The sequence below is a fragment of the Pinus tabuliformis genome, chromosome 5_2 (genome assembly GCF_031772625.1).
Source record: "Pinus tabuliformis cultivar Carrire ecotype Pingquan chromosome 5_2, CPIR1, whole genome shotgun sequence".
In the NCBI taxonomy this organism is placed as follows: domain Eukaryota; kingdom Viridiplantae; phylum Streptophyta; class Pinopsida; order Pinales; family Pinaceae; genus Pinus; species Pinus tabuliformis.
Genome location: NC_142306.1, coordinates 207,427,712 through 207,447,706, shown reverse-complemented (window position 1 = coordinate 207,447,706; position 19,995 = coordinate 207,427,712). Strand labels below are relative to the sequence as shown.

The following is a 19,995-nucleotide window of genomic DNA, read 5'->3' as shown; positions in this document are numbered from 1 at the left end:
TGAAGTCACGCAAAATCAGCATGCTAAGGAAATTGAGGCCATGAAAACTAAATATGAAACAGAAATTAGAATCATGCAAAGCAAGATGTCAGTCTTAGAGGAAAATATGGTGACCATTAAAACTGATCATGATAGGGAAATTGACTCTATGCAAAACAAGTTATTCACTATGGATGAGGAAATGACTATCATGACATTCAATCATAATAATCAGTTGGCTGACATGCAAGCAAATCATAAAGAAGAAATAGATTTTATGCAGCATTGCTTGATGGACATAAAGGAAGTGAATGATAAAGTAATAAAAGACATGCAAGAGCACCATGCCAGACAAATTAGTGTTGTAAAGGTTGAACACTCTAGTCAGATAGATGCATTTAGAATAGAGGTTCAAAGGTTTCAGCAATTGGAAGATGAAAGAAACCAGGTGACATCAATAGATCAGGAGCCTTCTCATGTGCTGCAACAAGATCCATCTTATTATGAGGAGGTTGTTGATTCGATTGAAAGATGGTTAATTGAAGGTGATCCGGATAGACTTAAGAATGATAAAGATCAGATGCGGGCTAAAGAAAGACATATCATGCATACTTCATCTGATAGTTTTGAAACAGAAAGTTCCAGATCATCAGTAATCCATCCTGCCAGAAAGAAGAAGCGCAAGAGGAAGAAGATTAGACGAAGATTTGATGCATCAGACGGCCGTGAGCAGCTTGATTTTCGGATAGGAAGGAGTCCTACCATATGCAAAATGGGACATGGTACATCCGACAAGCAGCCGACAGATTTGCCTGAAAGCAGGCAAATGCTCAGTATGCACTATATTGAACACATCTGATGCCCCAGGGCATCCTTTGTATCGTATTCCTAACCCTACTCCTTGTTTTTCCGCATTTTTATTTTTGCCTTAGATAGTTAATAAATGAAGAGCTTTTGTCTTTCCTGTGCTTAATGAATATGCTGATTTTTTGGGATGGACGCTACTTATTTTTGTGTTGTATGGATGCAGATTCTGGATTCTCACATTCCTGCAAGCAGCAACGTGTCCCCAAGTAGAGCCAGATGTTGACCCCTACTGGTCAACTACCCATGCAGTGCACCCCGTCTTTTCTTGACAAGAAGAAGCAGCACCTGATCAGCATGTCCGTGCCATCCTGCCATCATCAGCAGTTTGATCTTTCTGATTGTAAACCCAGTCTGCATGTATTAACTGTAAATAATCTTAGCAGACATGAAGTCATGTATGTAATTTGCCTAGGTGGACCTAACTTTCTGATGATAATCTACGTCCCGGAAGGTTTTTTGTCTCACCGATCCACGGATCGGCAGAGTTTTCCTTCAAACCTGACCCCAAAGCCGGGATTGATTTTGTCATTAGAACTTTAGGAGAATCCTAGTGTGTTGATCTGCTAGATTATCGTTGTGTCGCAGAGCTGGGTGTTTTGTGAGGGTCTGTATTAAATGGGTTTGTCCCTTAAAGATGTAATTTTGTAAAAGTCATGATGTAATGTATCCTGAGGGTCGAGAAATGTTGTAAATCCCCTCATGAGTCCTAGGTCCTAGGTCCTAGTTGATGTTTCCAACGGCTTAGTTTGATGATTCATCTTAAAATGAATTAAAAAATTAAAAATGAATAAAAATAATAAAATAATAAAAAATTAAAAAATGAAGCAAAAACCCTAACTAATAAAATAATAATATTTTAAGTTAATAAATCGACGGATGAGATCAAGAGATGTCTTGATCCTCATCAACGGTCGAGATCAGTTCTACATGGATCACCCAAAACTAGCCGTTGGGATCATTTCCTTTATATAGGGTCTTAGGGGGTCATTTCAGATCATCTGATCTGTGAGTCTGTACTGAAAAGCTCTCTTGTAATCTGATTTTCTGGTTAATAAAAAGACTTTGGGGTTCAAAACTGGCTGGTGTTACTCTCCGGAATTGCTGTGAGATCTTTAATTTTCTGCATATTTCAGTTTTCAGCCATTAATCATAGCTTGTTTTTAGAGTAGTGTGAGCACAGGTATCTTGTTCACCTGCTAGGGTTTGAGGGCTGCTAGGGTTTCTGAAATAATGGCAGGTATCTCCATTATTTCCTGAGATCTAGCAGCTTTCTCTCTCTCTTTGCTGATGGTTGCTTGAGATGTGCAGGAAAACATTTTTTGAAGGAAATTTTGTGGGCGTTCGGGGAAGTTCTCGGCTAAACCAGCCAACTCCCGCAAGCACTTTCTGTGCAGAGCCCAGCTGATTGTTCCCTGGGTTAATCATTTAAAGTTTCTTTTCTGTTTTACATTGAGAGATTTTCTTTCTGTTCACAGTGAAGTTCAAAATTTCTTATATTCTGAAAGTATTCCTGCTCTTATTTGTTGAATCTGGCTGTTAAGGGGCCACAATCTGTAAATTAGTTAGCTGATCTAGGGTTTCATTTTTAGTTTTGCTTAAGCAAGCTGATTTAGGGTTTCGAGTTTTTACTTTATGCAGTTTTCATTAGGGTCCTTTTTCCTTGAAATTGCAGGTATAGGGTTCTGAGGAAATTGTACGGGTTTCTGGAGCTGGAAAGATCAAAAAAATTTCTTTTCAAGTTATTGGATTATAGTTACTACAGTGCTCAAATCAAGCTTCATTCCTTTCACACAGCTGCAGTCCAAACTCTCATTCAAAACTGTGCAACTGTAACGACAAGGGCAATGTTGAGATTCTCTGCCCATCCAGTGTCATTTTCCAGCCTATATTTCAAAATTATATTTTCAGCCATCCAGAGGCATTACACGCAGGCCAGACACTTCACGTGAGTAAATTTTTTGTGGGTTGTGCGGCATTCTGCGGATGGCTTCAGGTAAGATGTTTTCAGCTCTGATATGATTTAGAATTCTTCGAAGTGCTGGTGAGTTCTCTTCGTTCTCAAAGATTTTCGAATCATTGTTTGAGCTTGCTATGCGTTGAGCTATTTTTCGTTCTGATTTCATTTGAAATATAAAAAGAAATATATCGATGCACTGGTAGTTTTAACGTATGTCGAGTTTCATTTAACCCTATCCCTCTGCGCACTCATGAAGAATCGTTTTCAGTCCTTTTTTTAAAGGGTTATGGCTGTATGCGTCGGTCTCTTGAATTGAAAATCGCTGCTCCCTTCCTTATCCGCCGTCACTTGTGCTCGAGCTTTTCATTTAAGTGTTCAGTCTTTGCAGCAGAGCAGGGTTACGATAATGCTTTTTTTTCCGCAATACCTTTCAGCGTTTTGGCTAGACTGGCCGCTTTCTGAGATCCGTTAGCTCCCGTTGGTTGACAATGCTGCTGCGTATTTCCTTTTGGAGTTTGGCCTGCGGCCATGTGCCTATCGAAGCCTCCGTCCTGCATACCTGCAAAACCCATCAGATCCAAATGTCAACGTTTCGATTTTTTTTTTTTTTTTTTTTTTTTACGTGCTGTAAGTTCGATGTCATACGCTGCACGATTTAGTTTTGTCATGTGCTCAGGCAGTTTGATTCGAATGGTTTGATTTTGATATGCATGCGTGGGCTTGTTTTAGAATAGGTTTAGTTATAGTTAGATTCATTTAGATTTTTTTTATTTTGTATGTAGTTTAAATTTCATTTATTTAGTTTATTAAGGTTTTGATATAGTTTTAAATAAAAAATAAAAAAGAAAAAAATCAAAATCGTTGTTTAGACTAGGATATGGTTAGATTTTAGAAATTTCTTTTTATAGTTTGTAATTATTTTATGTTTTAATTTTTATTAGGATTTATTTTGTTTAGATTTTAAAATAGTTTTTTTTTTTTTTTTTTTTTAATTTTGTTATAAAAAATCTAAAAAAAATAAAAAATAAAAATGTTTTTGTTAGATTTGTTAATTTAAATTTAAATTTTTTTTAGTCCAGTTTAGTTTTTTTTAGATTTTTTATTTTTAGATTCATTTAAAAAAAAAAAAAAAAAAAAAAAAAAAATTTGAAAAATAAAAATTTTGCGGAAATTTTATTTTGCCAAGTTTCAGTGGTTTTCATGCTATATCTTTTATGCTGAAGATCTAATTTTTTTTATTTTTTTTCGAGATGCGAACCTGATATCTGGTTAATGGTTTATGATTCGTGGTGTTTTGAAACATTCATCTTTTCAAATTTTTCAGTTGCTGGATATCATTCTAAGAGGATTGTGATCTAGCTGATGATAGATGATCGCTGTTCATGGTCCATTTTTTTTTATATATCATTTAACAAGTAATCGTCTTATCCGCAATCTCTTAAGGCACTGGTCTGCGCAATTAATTAAATCTTTTTAGTGCTTATCCTAAATCGTGTCTCGTGTCTCCCAACCAACTGGTCGACAGTTGGCCTCATCATCTCACAGGGTCTACCCCCCTTAGCCGCGGGAGACAGGCTTAAACGGAGAGACCGGGGATCAGAGTGACAGCCCCCGGTCTGAGCGTTGTCGTGTCAATCTGCGCGACAACATTTTTGGCGCCGTTGCCGGGGACAGAGTTTTCCTGTTCCTGGAGTTTCATCGACATTAATCTTCTCATCTCTCATCTCTCAGTTGCGCTGGCAGATTCAAATATTCTGGCATTTGTTTCTTGTTTGGGTGGCGACTCCACTTTCTCATTTTTTCCCAGACGAGAAGCCCTCCCGCATATCTGTTTGTTGATTACTTTTTGGATCTTAGAATCAGTTTTATTGTTCAAGTGGCGACTCCACTTCTTGCATCCTTTGATTTTCTTGAGCAGAGCTAGTTCTATCATCCATCTGATCCCTTATTGTTCATAATGGATTATTCATTTAAACCATGTCGTTTTACTCACCGTCTCCATGATCTTCCGGAGGAGGCCATTCCTGAATTACCTATTTTTTCAGATGGTGATCCAATTGCTGCTAAAAGGCATCTAGACTTGTTTATTCGCTTCATGATCATATATTGCAGACCCCCTCAGTTTAGTCATGGTGATATCAAAATGCGTCTATTTGTCCTTTCTTTAGAAGATGATGCTTTGAATTGGTTTAACAGTTTTCCTAACGATTCTTTTACTTCTTTAAAAGACATTATAAATGCTTTTGAAAATAGATATGGTTATCCAAGCAGCTTGCCTTCTGCCTCTAAAATTGTGCAACAGAATAAAAGTAATCATATTAAAGGTTCAGCTGTTGAAGACGATTCTTCATGTCAGAATGTGTCATCCACCGAAAATATTGCAGATCAAGTTCATAACAATGAAAAGGAGGAGCAAAAGCAAATAATACAAGATTTAATGATGCTGGTGAGAAATATGGAAATCAATCAAACTAATTATGTCAATGATGTGAAAACTTTATGCACCCACCTGGAAAAACGTAATAGGGAGATTGAAGTCACGCAAAATCAGCATGCTAAGGAAATTGAGGCCATGAAAACTAAATATGAAACAGAAATTAGAATCATGCAAAGCAAGATGTCAGTCTTAGAGGAAAATATGGTGACCATTAAAACTGATCATGATAGGGAAATTGACTCTATGCAAAACAAGTTATTCACTATGGATGAGGAAATGACTATCATGACATTCAATCATAATAATCAAGTGGCTGACATACAAGCAAATCATAAAGAAGAAATAGATTTTATGCAGCATTGCTTGATGGACATAAAGGAAGTGAATGATAAAGTAATAAAAGACATGCAAGAGCACCATGCCAGACAAATTAGTGTTGTAAAGGTTGAACACTCTAGTCAGATAGATGCATTTAGAATAGAGGTTCAAAGGTTTCAGCAATTGGAAGATGAAAGAAACCAGGTGACATCAATAGATCAGGAGCCTTCTCATGTGCTGCAACAAGATCCATCTTATTATGAGGAGGTTGTTGATTCGATTGAAAGATGGTTAATTGAAGGTGATCCGGACAGACTTAAGAATGATAAAGATCAGATGCGGGCTAAAGAAAGACATATCATGCATACTTCATCTGATAGTTTTGAAACAGAAAGTTCCAGATCATCAGTAATTCATCCTGCCAGAAAGAAGAAGCGCAAGAGGAAGAAGATTAGACGAAGATTTGATGCATCAGACGGCCGTGAGCAGCTTGATTTTCGGATAGGAAGGAGTCCTACCATATGCAAAATGGGACATGGTACATCCGACAAGCAGCCGACAGATTTGCCTGAAAGCAGGCAAATGCTCAGTATGCACTATATTGAACACATCTGATGCCCCAGGGCATCCTTTGTATCGTATTCCTAACCCTACTCCTTGTTTTTCCGCATTTTTATTTTTGCCTTAGATAGTTAATAAATGAAGAGCTTTTGTCTTTCCTGTGCTTAATGAATATGCTGATTTTTTGGGATGGACGCTACTTATTTTTGTGTTGTATGGATGCAGATTCTGGATTCTCACATTCCTGCAAGCAGCAACGTGTCCCCAAGTAGAGCCAGATGTTGACCCCTACTGGTCAACTACCCATGCAGTGCACCCCGTCTTTTCTTGACAAGAAGAAGCAGCACCTGATCAGCATGTCCGTGCCATCCTGCCATCATCAGCAGTTTGATCTTTCTGATTGTAAACCCAGTCTGCATGTATTAACTGTAAATAATCTTAGCAGACATGAAGTCATGTATGTAATTTGCCTAGGTGGACCTAACTTTCTGATGATAATCTACGTCCCGGAAGGTTTTTTGTCTCACCGATCCACGGATCGGCAGAGTTTTCCTTCAAACCTGACCCCAAAGCCGGGATTGATTTTGTCATTAGAACTTTAGGAGAATCCTAGTGTGTTGATCTGCTAGATTATCGTTGTGTCGCAGAGCTGGGTATTTTGTGAGGGTCTATATTAAATGGGTTTGTCCCTTAAAGATGTAATTTTGTAAAAGTCATGATGTAATGTATCCTGAGGGTCGAGAAATGTTGTAAATCCCCTCATGAGTCCTAGGTCCTAGGTCCTAGTTGATGTTTCCAACGGCTTAGTTTGATGATTCATCTTAAAATGAATTAAAAAATTAAAAATGAATAAAAATAATAAAATAATAAAAAATTAAAAAATAAAGCAAAAACCCTAACTAATAAAATAATAATATTTTAAGTTAATAAATCGACGGATGAGATCAAGAGATGTCTTGATCCTCATCAACGGTCGAGATCAGTTCTACATGGATCACCCAAAACTAGCCGTTGGGATCATTTCCTTTATATAGGGTCTTAGGGGGTCATTTCAGATCATCTGATCTGTGAGTCTGTACTGAAAAGCTCTCTTGTAATCTGATTTTATGGTTAATAAAAAGACTTTGGGGTTCAAAACTCGCTGGTGTTACTCTCCGGAATTGCTGTGAGATCTTTAATTTTCTGCATATTTCAGTTTTCAGCCATTAATCATAGCTTGTTTTTAGAGTAGTGTGAGCACAGGTATCTTGTTCACCTGCTAGGGTTTGAGGGCTGCTAGGGTTTCTGAAATAATGGCAGGTATCTCCATTATTTCCTGAGATCTAGCAGCTTTCTCTCTCTCTTTGCTGATGGTTGCTTGAGATGTGCAGGAAAACATTTTTTGAAGGAAATTTTGTGGGCGTTCGGGGAAGTTCTCGGCTGAACCAGCCAACTCCCGCAAGCACTTTCTGTGCAGAGCCCAGCTGATTGTTCCCTGGGTTAATCATTTAAAGTTTCTTTTCTGTTTTACATTGAGAGATTTTCTTTCTGTTCACAGTGAAGTTCAAAATTTCTGATATTCTGAAAGTATTCCTGCTCTTATTTGTTGAATCTGGCTGTTAAGGGGCCACAATCTGTAAATTAGTTAGCTGATCTAGGGTTTCATTTTTAGTTTTGCTTAAGCAAGCTGATTTAGGGTTTCGAGTTTTTACTTTATGCAGTTTTCATTAGGGTCCTTTTTCCTTGAAATTGCAGGTATAGGGTTCTGAGGAAATTGTACGGGTTTCTGGAGCTGGAAAGATCAAAAAATTTTCTTTTCAAGTTATTGGATTATAGTTACTACAGTGCTCAAATCAAGCTTCATTCCTTTCACACAGCTGCAGTCCAAACTCTCATTCAAAACTGTGCAACTGTAACGACAAGGGCAACGTTGAGATTCTCTGCCCATCCAGTGTCATTTTCCAGCCTATATTTCAAAATTATATTTGCAGCCATCCAGAGGCATTACACGCAGGCCAGACACTTCACGTGAGTAAATTTTCTGTGGGTTGTGCGGCATTCTGCGGGTGGCTTCAGGTAAGACGTTCTCAGCTCTGATATGATTCAGAATTCTTTGAAGCGCTGGTGAGTTTTCTTCGTTCTTAAAGATTTTCGAATCATTGTTTGAATTTGCTATGCGTTGAGCTATTTTTCGTTCTGATTTCATTTGAAATATAAAAAAAAAATATATCGATGCGCTGGTGGATTTAACGTATGTCGAGTTTCATTTAGCCCTATCTCTCTGCGTACGCATGAAGAATCGTTTTCAGTCTTTTTTTTAAAGGTTATGGCTGTATGCGTCGGTCTTTTAAACTGAAAATCGTTGCTCCCTTCCTTATCCGCCGTCACCTGTGCTCGAGCTTTTCATTTAAGTGTTCAGTCTTTTGCAGCAGAGCAGGGTTACGATATTGCTTTTTTTTCCGCAATACCTTTCAGCATTTTGGCTAGACTGGCCGCTTCTGAGATCCGTTAACTCCCGCTGGTTGACATTGCTTCTGCGTCTTTCCTTTTGGAGTTTGGCCTGCGGCCCTGTGCCTATCGAATCCTCCGTCCCGCATACCTGCAAAACCCATCAGATCTAAATATCAGCGTTTCGATTTTTTTTTTTTTTACTTGCTGTAAGTTTGATGTCATACGCTGCACGATTTAGTTTTGTCATGTGCCCAGGCAGTTCGATTCGAATGGTTTAATTTTGATTGTCATATATGCATGCGTGGTCTTGTTTTAGAATAGGTTTAGTTATAGTTAGATTCATTTAGATTTTTTTTATTTTGTATGTAGTTTAAATTTCATTTATTTAGTTTATTAAGGTTTTGATATAGTTTTAAATAAAAAATAAAAAAGAAAAAAATCAAAATCGTTGTTTAGACTAGGATATGGTTAGATTTTAGAAATTTCTTTTTATAGTTTGTAATTATTTTATGTTTTAATTTTTATTAGGATTTATTTTGTTTAGATTTTAAAATAGTTTTTTTTTTTTTTTTTTTTTTAATTTTGTTATAAAAAATCTAAAAAAAAAAAAAATAAAAAAATAAAAAATAAAAATGTTTTTGTTAGATTTGTTAATTTAAATTTAAATTTTTTTTAGTCCAGTTTAGTTTTTTTTAGATTTTTTATTTTTAGATTCATTTAAAAAAAATAAAAAAAAATAAAAAAATTTGAAAAATAAAAATTTTGCGGAAATTTTATTTTGCCAAGTTTCAGTGGTTTTCATGCTATATCTTTTATGCTGAAGATCTAATTTTTTTATCCGAGATGCGAACCTGATATCTGGTTAATGGTTTATGATTCGTGGTGTTTTAAAGCATTCATCTTTTCAAATTTTTCAGTTGCTGGATATCATTCTAAGAGCATTGTGATTTAGCTGATGATAGATGATCGCTGTTCATGGTCCATGTTTTTTTATATATCATTTAACAAGTAATCGTCTTATCCGCAATCTCTTAAGGCACTGGTCTGCTCAATTAATTAAATCTTTTTAGTGCTTATCCTAAATCGTGTCTCGTGTCTCCCAACCAACTGGTCGACAGTTGGCCTCATCATCTCACAGGGTCTACCCCCCTTAGCCGCGGGAGACAGGCTTAAACGGAGAGACCGGGGATCAGAGTGACAGCCCCTGGTCTGAGCGTTGTCGTGTCAATCTGCGCGACAACAGGTACAACTGTGAGTGGTGCAGCATAGTGCACCGTGATGGGTACAACCATGACTGGTTGCATTTCCGTGACAAGAGCAGCTTAGTGAATGGGTGCAGCATGATGACAAGATGCAGCACGATGGAGAATCAGTTGAAGCAGCTTGTCTTCAACTGATCTCATGTATCATCATCTTAGAGATGATCTATGCTCTTATCTAGATAAGTCAAAGTGTTGACTTCTGTTGTAAATGTACTATCTCTCTCTCTTTGTCTTTCTGCTGAACTATTGAAGAACATAAAAGAAGAATTGATCAAGGGTTTCCCCACATTGGGGTTTGTCCCTAGCTAGCGCCACACCTTGTGTCCTCTTGTCTTGGCTTGTCTTTTGTGATTTATGTTTATGTTCTATCTGTAGTTTACTTTAATGCTGATGTGATCGCTAACCTGGAAAAGATATTGAGCTAACTATGAGAATTGAAATAAATTGCTCTAAGCATAGAATATACCTAAACTTAACATAGGCGCACTTGGTAGTTGATTGTAATAAATAGGCCCCACTAGGTAGTTAAAGGAAATAATGTAGTAATGAGTATCTAGCATAGACCCCTAGGAATACTCATGAGAAAGTATAAATACACGAGTATCATTATATTGAAATATGTTGATTTATTTAAATTGTAGCAAGCAAGGTTTGATGTTGTTACCTTACCTTAAAGGTTCTTCGCTACACTCTTGTGTTGTTTACAGTGTGAATGATTTTTTGTATTTCTGAAGTTAAGCATTTAATTCTGAAGGTTCTATGTTGTTGGTGATTCAATTTAAAGGTCAAGGATCATAACATTTCTTGCACCAATAAGCAACCACACCATTACTGTATTAAAGTGCATAACTTCCCAGCCAACAAAATCCATATATTGCATGACCAGAAAGGAAGAGAAATGTTATAATTTTCATACCTAGAATGTCACGAACATTCTGCAGGACCTCTGGAGATCTTGGACCAGTGGATGTAAAAGATGCCTTGCAGATATCATAAAGCCTCTGCACTGCTGTCATAGTGCAGGACCACAGTTCCTAGCAATGTTGAAATGTTATGCCCCACACCACTAGACCTACCAAATCTCTTCTCTGAAAAGCTCAAGCTATATACTTTGTAATAAGGAAAACACCAGTTTCTTTTAATTATATTTTCTTTCAGAAATGTAATTTGAACTGTGCTGAAGGTATACCAGCAATTTCCTCAAATTTCTTATTCTTCACTATGGCTTCTCCCGACATAACATGAGTACATGCCAGATTTGGTCACTAATTCTATCAAGATCAAATGCTTACATTGTGGGTCATCATGGGACAACAATAGCAACATCACCTCGAGATTTACATTGGATATTCATAATCCCAAGTAAAAACATATTTCAAGCTTCCAAAATGCTGATTGACTCTAGGTTTACTGCAGAAAATACCTGCAAAAAAAGATAACTTTTCATCAGTCTGCATTGAAGTAAACAGTAGTTCTAAACAAAGAAACCAATAATGCAAGCCATTTTTCTATGAATTCCCAGTTATAAAATCAAGCATTCTTACGATGTATGAAACTGACGTTACCAGTTAAACTGCACTGCCCCAAAATGCAACTGTTCAGGAGTCTACACTTTACACAGAGTATGAAAATGTCCATGTGTTTGAGCAATAAGTGTGAATAAAAATTAAACAAAATTTAAGAAAAAAATGGTCCCGACATCTGAATTCATTTCAGAATTACAATAAGTATGCAATTGTTTATACAAATTTGAAGAAGGTAAAAAAATATTCGACAACAAACAACTTCAGTATAGTGAGAACACTATCTATTATACGGTTTTATTGTGGAAAATCATAGGTAAAATTAATCAAAAAAAGTGTCAACTCAATCCATATCCATAAGCATGCATATATTGATAAAGATTCACATATATTGTGTACTTTAAGTGATCACTGCGAATGTTAACAGCTAGCTATAACAACTTAAGAAGATAATCAAAAGAATTGCATGAACATCAACAATGTCAAGAACGATTTCTACTAAATCATCAAAAATCACAATAGGTTACACAAGAAAGTAAAAGTATTAACACTCCAATACTAAGAATCAAAGTTTAATTAAAATGAGTTTAATGTGTAATAAAGGTTGTAGCATGTTGTCACCAGAGGCAAGCCATGCTGGTGAAAGCAGAATGCCGAAATTGCCCCCACAAAAGTTTGAATCTTCAAACAAGAGACATGTTTGCCACTTTTGAGTTGGCACACCATCGCATGGGGGTGATTGATTAGCATAAGCTACCATACTCTGGCCAAGTGATCACATGCCCCAAAACTGTATGCTGGTATCCACCTCTTAACAGGTGATGGATACCCTAATTTAATGCCAGATTCCCAACTTCCAAGGTCACATTATGTTTAGTGACTAACTACAAATTATAAGGTACCACTGGTTGTTAGCTCATGCAGCGAGCACGACTTCATTAGCCCTGAAAGTTTTTTTATTTGGGCCTACAAGTTTATTTCGTTCTCTAGTCAAGAAATTGAAGCAATTCTATTTATTAAAAAGAGTGTTTTCACTTTTTAAAGATTTATACTATAGAAAAATATGAATAGAGATGATTAAACGCAAGAGATATTCTGCCTACAAAAAGAGTGCATACCAGATGAATGAGGAGACAACGTGACCCACTCCAACAAAGCACAATAAAGATGTGCATACCACAAACATGAGAAGAAATTTGACCAAACGAGGAGCAGGGCCAAGCAAAAGAAACGAGGACTCTAGTTAGTCCTATGCCCAAACACATGACCATAGACATGCAATAGGAGTCCGAGTACACAAAACCCACTATAGAGCCACCCTTGACTACCTTGATTGTAGAAGACAAATACATAAGACAGTGAACAAAGAGTCCGTATAGAGTGCAAATGGACCAAAGATGCAATACTCATGAATCATGAATAAGTCCAAAGGGCATACAAAGCATAGATCATAGACTCAACACGAATAACTCAGTATTCAACCAACAAAGCACAGAGAACAAACACACAAATCACTTTCCAAACAAGAGTTCCACGAGGATGCATCCCCTAAGGTCGGGGGGGAGGGGGGGCTCCCTATGTATTCCACGCTCTTGAGACCAGAGGATGCCTACGGAAATGTTTCCCCATGTCTCCCTTTGCGGAAACTCAAGAAAACGCAGGGGGAATGTTTCCCCCATGTGGGGGGTGTGTTTCCCCAAAAGGAGTGCTTGTGGGCACCCCCCATGAATTTCGCCTAAAAACAATAATTTATGAGTGGGGAAGCCTAATATTCAACCTTAGGGCCCTACTAATGTTATGTACCTAATGGTGATGTTAATCATTTTACTTAAATTTTTAACATTATCATTAATTGTTTCAAGATGTCTGAGAGTGGTTCCAACCTCACTGGATTTCATATGGAGAAAGTAGAATTTTAGATGCCACTCAAAATTCAGCAAACTTAACAATTTTGATTTCAGGATTGGAGGGATTGCAACATTCATTGGATTCTATCATGTATGTGTTGAGAAATGAAGGGCAATTTTAAATATTCGATTTCTCTTAACTGTGATAACTGCTTGTGATATTATTTCTTTAGATTCTGCTCTTTATTGTTTACATGAATTATTATTATCAACCAGTTATCAAAAACAAGAAGATCAAGATGCACAGGAACACACGATATTGACACCACGCCAGAGCAAAAACCTCTCCAAACAGTGAGAGGAAAAACCCTTTGAACTCTTTCCTATAGAATCTTTATTGAGAAATTACATGACCCAAACATTGACTCAATAATACCTTCAACATCAGATGACAATACCTCCAACCAATGTTGATATATTCGGAAATATCGCGATATTTTCGGCGAGCCGATATATCGCCCACAAAATATCGCGATATTTTCGACTTTTGAAAATATCGCGCGATTTCCGAAATATCGCCGATATTTCGGAAAATATCGCGCGACAATCGAAAATATCGCCCGGTGATTGTAAAAAATTTCTGCACGGCCTATAAAAATTCGATTTTGGTTTTTTTTCATATCATTTTCATTTCTGATTGCTAGAGAAGGAAGGGGAGAGCTATGTGGTTGCTACCAAGGAGGGTTTGAGCGTTCTAGGCCCTAGTATTGATATGCTATTCATGGTAATGTTAAATTCTTAAAGTAAAAGTGATATTCTCCTTAATCTTCATTTTTATCCTTTTACTTAAATTTTTAACATTACCATGAAATGACTCAGGATGTTTGAGAGTGGTTCTGGCCTCATTGGATTTCATATGGAGAAAGTAGAATTTTAGATTTCATTCAAAATGCAGCAGACTTATCAGTTTTTTAGGATTTCAGGATTGGAAGATTGTAATGTTTCCACGTGACACCACCTGCCCGGGCTACCCCTGCCACCAATAGAGGACGTGGTCTACCTCCTATAGCTCCTACTTCTAGTTCTTCAACTTCTAGAGCATAGCAAACTCCACTGCCAACTCCACTAGCACCAACATCTACATCTAGAGAGAAAGGGAAAGCTGTGGCATTTTCTCGCAAGAGGGGCAGAGGAAATCAATAGGATTAGACTTTAGTTATTTTCTTATGTGCTTGTAAGTTGTACATGAACAATGAACATTGAATATTTAAGTATCAAGACCAAGCATATTACATTCTAATTTCTAAATAGTAAATTTTGATTCTATTTATTTTTTTAAAGTGAACTATGAACTTTGAGAAGTAATTATATTTTAATTTGATTAGATAAGCTGCAACCTGCAATTTAATATGGATAAAAAACTATATATATATATAGATATATATATATATATATAAAACGTGTCCCACGTGTCTTGTTTCCAAGTCGTTGTGTTTCATATTGAATACTTGTATTTACGTGTCCTCCGTGTCTGGTGTCCTCGTGTCATGTGACTTAGCTTAGACAATATTGATGTATTCTCCGCGGAGGGTGGACTCTGAACTTTTTGAAGAGCCCCTCTTGGAGGAGTCACCTTCATGGTTAGAGCCAGTGGCAGATGATCCATTAGAGAAGGGGCAACAAGAGGAGGACTCGGAGTCAGAGGAGCAGCAACGCTCAGAGGAGGAGCAGGAAGAGGAGGAGGACGACACTGCGGGAGCATCAGCATCAACACCATCTGCTATAGATATAGGAGAGCATAGCCCCATACCTAGCACTCATTATTTGACATTAAGTGCAGAGGCAGGGTCAGGGCCTCCTACTACTAGGGGCAGGCCTGGCAAACAGCCCATCATGTTTTCCCGTAAAAGGGGGAGAGGGCAGTGATTTCAGATAGATAGCTGCTAGTTTTATTTGTTGTGCTACATATAACTCATGATGATGAGATACTTTTATATATGTGATGTTATTTTGTATTGGTTCTCCACATTTAAGTCCTTGAATGGACAATTATCAGGGATCAGCAGGATTTGGTATCGCCTTTGATGTATCATTTCTATTTGACATCAGATATATTAGTGTTTTCTTCATATTTATGTGCCAATGTGTTTATTTCATGTTGTTATTGCTTTATATGTTTAAAAATCTGAAAAAAATGAATATATTATGCATTTTTTATGCTTGCCGATATTTGCCGATATTTTCGCCGATATTGCCGATAAGATATTTTCTGGACCCTCGCCGATATTTTCCCGATACCGATATTATCAACACTGCCTCCAACCATGTACCCAAGCATTATGTATCTTTCTGCAATTCTGAACAGTATATCAGATCTGTAGCAAGAGTATGACAGACAGTAATGATGGTCTCGGATAGGCTCTTCTAGCCTCTTTTTATCTTCGCTCTTCGTGTAGATCCATCACACACACAACAGCCTCTTGATCTGAGATTTGGTGATGTCAACGGAATGACAGTTATAGGGCTGCGAAGACAAAATCTTCCGCTTCAGGATGTAGATCCACGTGATGGGAGAGATAGGGCTCTTCTAGCCCTTTGATGACTTCGATCTCTCTTGCGCTGGCTTCCTTATGCAAACTGTGGCTAGATTGGATCTATAACCCAGCAATATACCCATATGACATGATGCCCCAGATCAGATTAGACAGCCGCACTTGAGAGCATGTTTGGTGATGAACTCGGATGAGGGAACAGACATCCTCATTGACTGCGGCTACCCTTCTTCTTCGACCCTTTCACTTCGCTATCCTTCATGTAATGAGTGAGGATTATATTGTCTCTTGTAGAGGTATCAATGCAGCCTATATATAGGCTTGCTTCCTTATCATTAGGCCGTCATGATACTTTGACATGATCCTTTTAGCCGACATGATCCTTCATTTAGCCAACATGATAATAAGCGATTTCCAGATTTATTCAAGCGGTTCTTTTAAGTTTTGCATGAAATCCGTGAGTACATGTTGGAGTATTCATTGATGATCTAGAAGGGTTCTTGACTTGCATCAATTACATTTACACGAGTATTAATACATGACTGTCTTCATTTTACATAACTCAACTAAGGCTCTCAATTGGAGCCAACATTTCCTAAGCATGAAACCCATGTCTCAAGCAACAATAAAAAAAATTCTTGATACAAAAAATACATCGTTACAATATTTGACATGATGAAGACCAAACCTAGTTACACTATTTTCAACAGTATGAGGGTATGGAACTGCCATTTAATCAAGAGCACCAAGCCCTCTATGTCCCTCAATGTTGGTGGCATTGATTGTTGAACTCCTCAGTCATGACTGTAGTAAAAATGCACCCATCACTCAAACAAAACTTGATTTGACATGTTAAGTTTTTTCATTCTTATTTTAATGCTTAGAGGGTGATATTGAGATGAGATCCCAATATAGACAATGATATTAATGATATATAGGTACTTGTAGCATGATTATTTTGGATTATAGCGACCATATAGAAGCTCTTTGTTGATGAATTTTTGGTTCAAAGATAAATTGAACTCAATGTTATTTTGGTTATAAGCACCCTTGCTATATTAGAAGTTTGGCATATTTGTGTGTAATGGTTTGGATTCATATGGATGCACATGAATATTTATGTATTTTATTTCAAAATTTGAATATTTATGCATTTTTTGGTCAACTAGTTTTTTGGTCCAGTTTTTTTTCTAGTACCTAGTTTTTGGGTAGACTGGTTTGATTCTAATAAAATTGCTTCATTGTCCATTGAACATTTTCAGTTTTGGCTTTTGAGTATTGATTCTAGATACAAACGACCTCAAATAGAGTCTTTCACTTGTCCCTCTTTACTATTTTTGAGTTTGAGTAATCTCAATTTACTATTCCAGTCTTCAAACTTTAGTGCCTACTATTTTGCTTAGTACTAATCAAGTTCTAGAATAATGAATCATGAATTTAAATCAATGTGTATTCTAAAATGATGAATGATGAATTTACATTGATATTTTACTATTTCTATTTCATTGAATAATTTATGATGCATGTATCAATGTAGTTCATTATTGAATTTTAAAATATATATATATACCCCAATGTACCCACGTCCCCCCCGAATTTCCCAAAAATTTGGGGGTGCTCACACATGTCCCCCTTTTCATCTCCCCATTCTTGCATCCCCCCATCTGGAAAACATAGTGGAACATTGGTTCAAACAAAAAGAACAAGATCAAGGGAAAGCAATAGAAACTAGGACTCTTGTTAGTCATATGCCAAAGGATAAGCAAAAGAAATCATGACTTTCAGAAATCATATGCCCAACCACATGACCATAGACGTGCAATAAGAATTTCTCATACACAAACCCCGCTATAGAGCCACTCCTAACTAGCCTGATTATAGAGGACACAGACATAAGATAGTGAATAAAGAATCCATAGAGAGTGCAAACAAACCAAGGATGTCATACTCATGAAACATGAACAATTCCAAAGGGTATACAAAGCATAGATCATAGACTCCGCACAAATATCTCCATATTCAACCTATGAAGCACAAAGAACAAACACACAAAATTAACAAAGCACAAAGATCAAACACACAAGCCACTGTTCAAGCAAAAAGAGCTAGACATATTCATGACCAAAAGAAAATACACAAAAACAAATTTTAAGTGTAATTTTTTCAAACAAATGTGTACCTTAAAAAACATAGAGTTTGCACTAACAGCAACAAAGTCCACTCTAGCAGAAAAAAAGTATTTTTGTTGTAAGCGGGACAGGAAGCAAACCTACAAAACTTTTTAAATTAGTTCAATGAACATTAAAAGATGAGACAACAAAAGTCATTATTGGTTTACAAATGCCAACTACTCAATTCACCTCTAACATCTATGTAACAACTAATGAAATCTGGGAACTGAAATAAATGATTTGGATTGAAAGCTCACAATGCAAAGTTCATTTTAAAGAAGCAAATTTTTTTACTTAACATGAGCAAAGGAGAAACTACGCTGAGTCATGTTGATAAATTAAAGGTACTAATACAACAACTAGCAAAATAAAGTACAAGGAAGAGTGAGTAGCAATTTTGCTTGGAATTCAAATAAAGACGAATTGGATGAGGAAGACGATGATTGTTTTGAAACTTAAAATAAAAACTCCCTTTTAATCATCAGTGCAGTCATGTCTGAGAAAAAAAAGGTACATTAGTTGGAAATGTTCCACTTGTCAAAGTGAATCTAACTAAAATGTTGTCTTCACAGAAAATCAATTGACTGCTTAGATAGATTTAGTAAAACCCCACTTTCAAAAAAAAGGAGATCCCAATCTATTGAGTTGATTGATTAGGTGTATTTAGTGGAATTCTACCTTCAAAAATGAAGGATACAATGGTCTAATGGAGCATCAATGAAGTCTTAGGTTATGGAGATAAATCAAAGGAAAAAATGTAATATGTAATTTTCTAGAATTTTGTAGCCATTTTTGCAGGGAATTTTGAGTGTTTGGATTAAGGTGGGGTTGATAGTTGAAAAATAGTAGTTTCATGTTATGGGGAATTTTGGAGAATTAACAATTTGATACTAGAAGTCAAAATATAATAAAGCAACTTTAATATGTAATAAAGGTCACAATATGTTAAATGACCAACTATAGATTAAGAAGGTGCCATTAATACTTAAGTGATGGAATTTAACTCAAGTAGGTAGCACAACTACCTAACATATGAAATATAGAGCGATCTATCATCCATTTGAATACACTATTATATTCCACATCTCTTGTGTCATTCATATTTTCTACAAAGAAAATACAAAAGCTCAAAAAATGTTTCAAAGGTGCTGGGAATCGGGATTCATAAGCATTCAAAAAAGGAGATCCTTTGTTAGTGTCCAAAACAGGAAGCTAGGCAAGTGTGATTTGGACCTTAGAGTGTCTCGTCTTTAGATCAGCAAAGAACCAACTAGAAGCAAACTATTATCTTATCTTTTGCTAGTGGGGAACCCTCCTTCCCTCCCTCCTCCCCTCTCTCCCCTCCCCCAATGCTCCCATTCCCAAACTTCACTTCAAAGACGAGATGATTCTAAAATAATTCCCCACTCCCGAAATAATTCCTATTCCACTAGACCATGGGAGAGACAATAAGAAATTTCTAGTAGGAGGTTTAAGAAGGCTTAGTAGATAGTATAACTATTTGTCCTTTTCAATTCAGAATCTAGATTCGAGACCTTAGAATTATTTGTCTTTATTATGGCCTATTTCACATGTTGAATTTTGTTGCTATGGTCAGTCTTCATGATTAATATTTTTGGCCTTTGAATTATATAAGACATGTTCTTCATGTCATTTTATTTTAGCCCTTGAAAATATATAATGTAAGACATGTTCTTCATGTCATTTATTTTAGCCCTTGAAAATATATAATGTAAGACATGTTATTCATGTCATTTATTTTAGCCCTTGAAAATATATAATGTAAGACATGTTCTTCATGTCGGCTTCAAAATTTTGAATTTCAAATATTAAATTTTTGGCTCCAAAACATAAAGTCGGCCCTCCAAGAAGTCAGTTCAGCTTGCCCCTATGGTCACACCCACTCGGCCTTCTAGACAAGTATAAGTAAAGGATTCAACCTCCTCCAAAAGGAAACTCGATCATCTTCAACAAAGAGAGAATTCTGACCATCTAAGGCAGTATATTGGATGGACCTGACGCAGAATAATGGACAGGTCCGAAGCATGGCAAAACGGTCGATCTGAGGCAAAGATCTGACGCAGAATAATG

The 19,995-nt window shown here is 36.6% G+C and overlaps 1 protein-coding gene across 6 annotated transcripts in view; it reads right to left on the bottom strand.

Annotated features, from left to right (window-relative positions):
- LOC149158287 (plant cysteine oxidase 4-like) overlaps positions 1–19,995 on the bottom strand; it is a 160,416-nt gene that overhangs the window by 105,527 nt on the left and 34,894 nt on the right. For 2 of the 6 annotated variants that reach the window (XM_089436175.1, XM_089436174.1), the window contains exons 2-3: positions 11,104–11,234; positions 10,728–10,845 (exon numbers count right to left, since the gene is read on the bottom strand). In XM_089436175.1, coding sequence (XP_089292301.1) covers positions 10,728–10,845; positions 11,104–11,118 — 133 coding nt within the window. In that variant the 5' untranslated portion in view covers positions 11,119–11,234. Of the gene's footprint in view, positions 1–10,727; positions 10,846–11,000; positions 11,235–11,355; positions 11,374–17,912; positions 18,003–19,995 lie in introns of those variants that run through there. The other 4 variants (XM_089436176.1, XM_089436177.1, XM_089436179.1 and 1 more) reach the window with 4 other exon arrangements.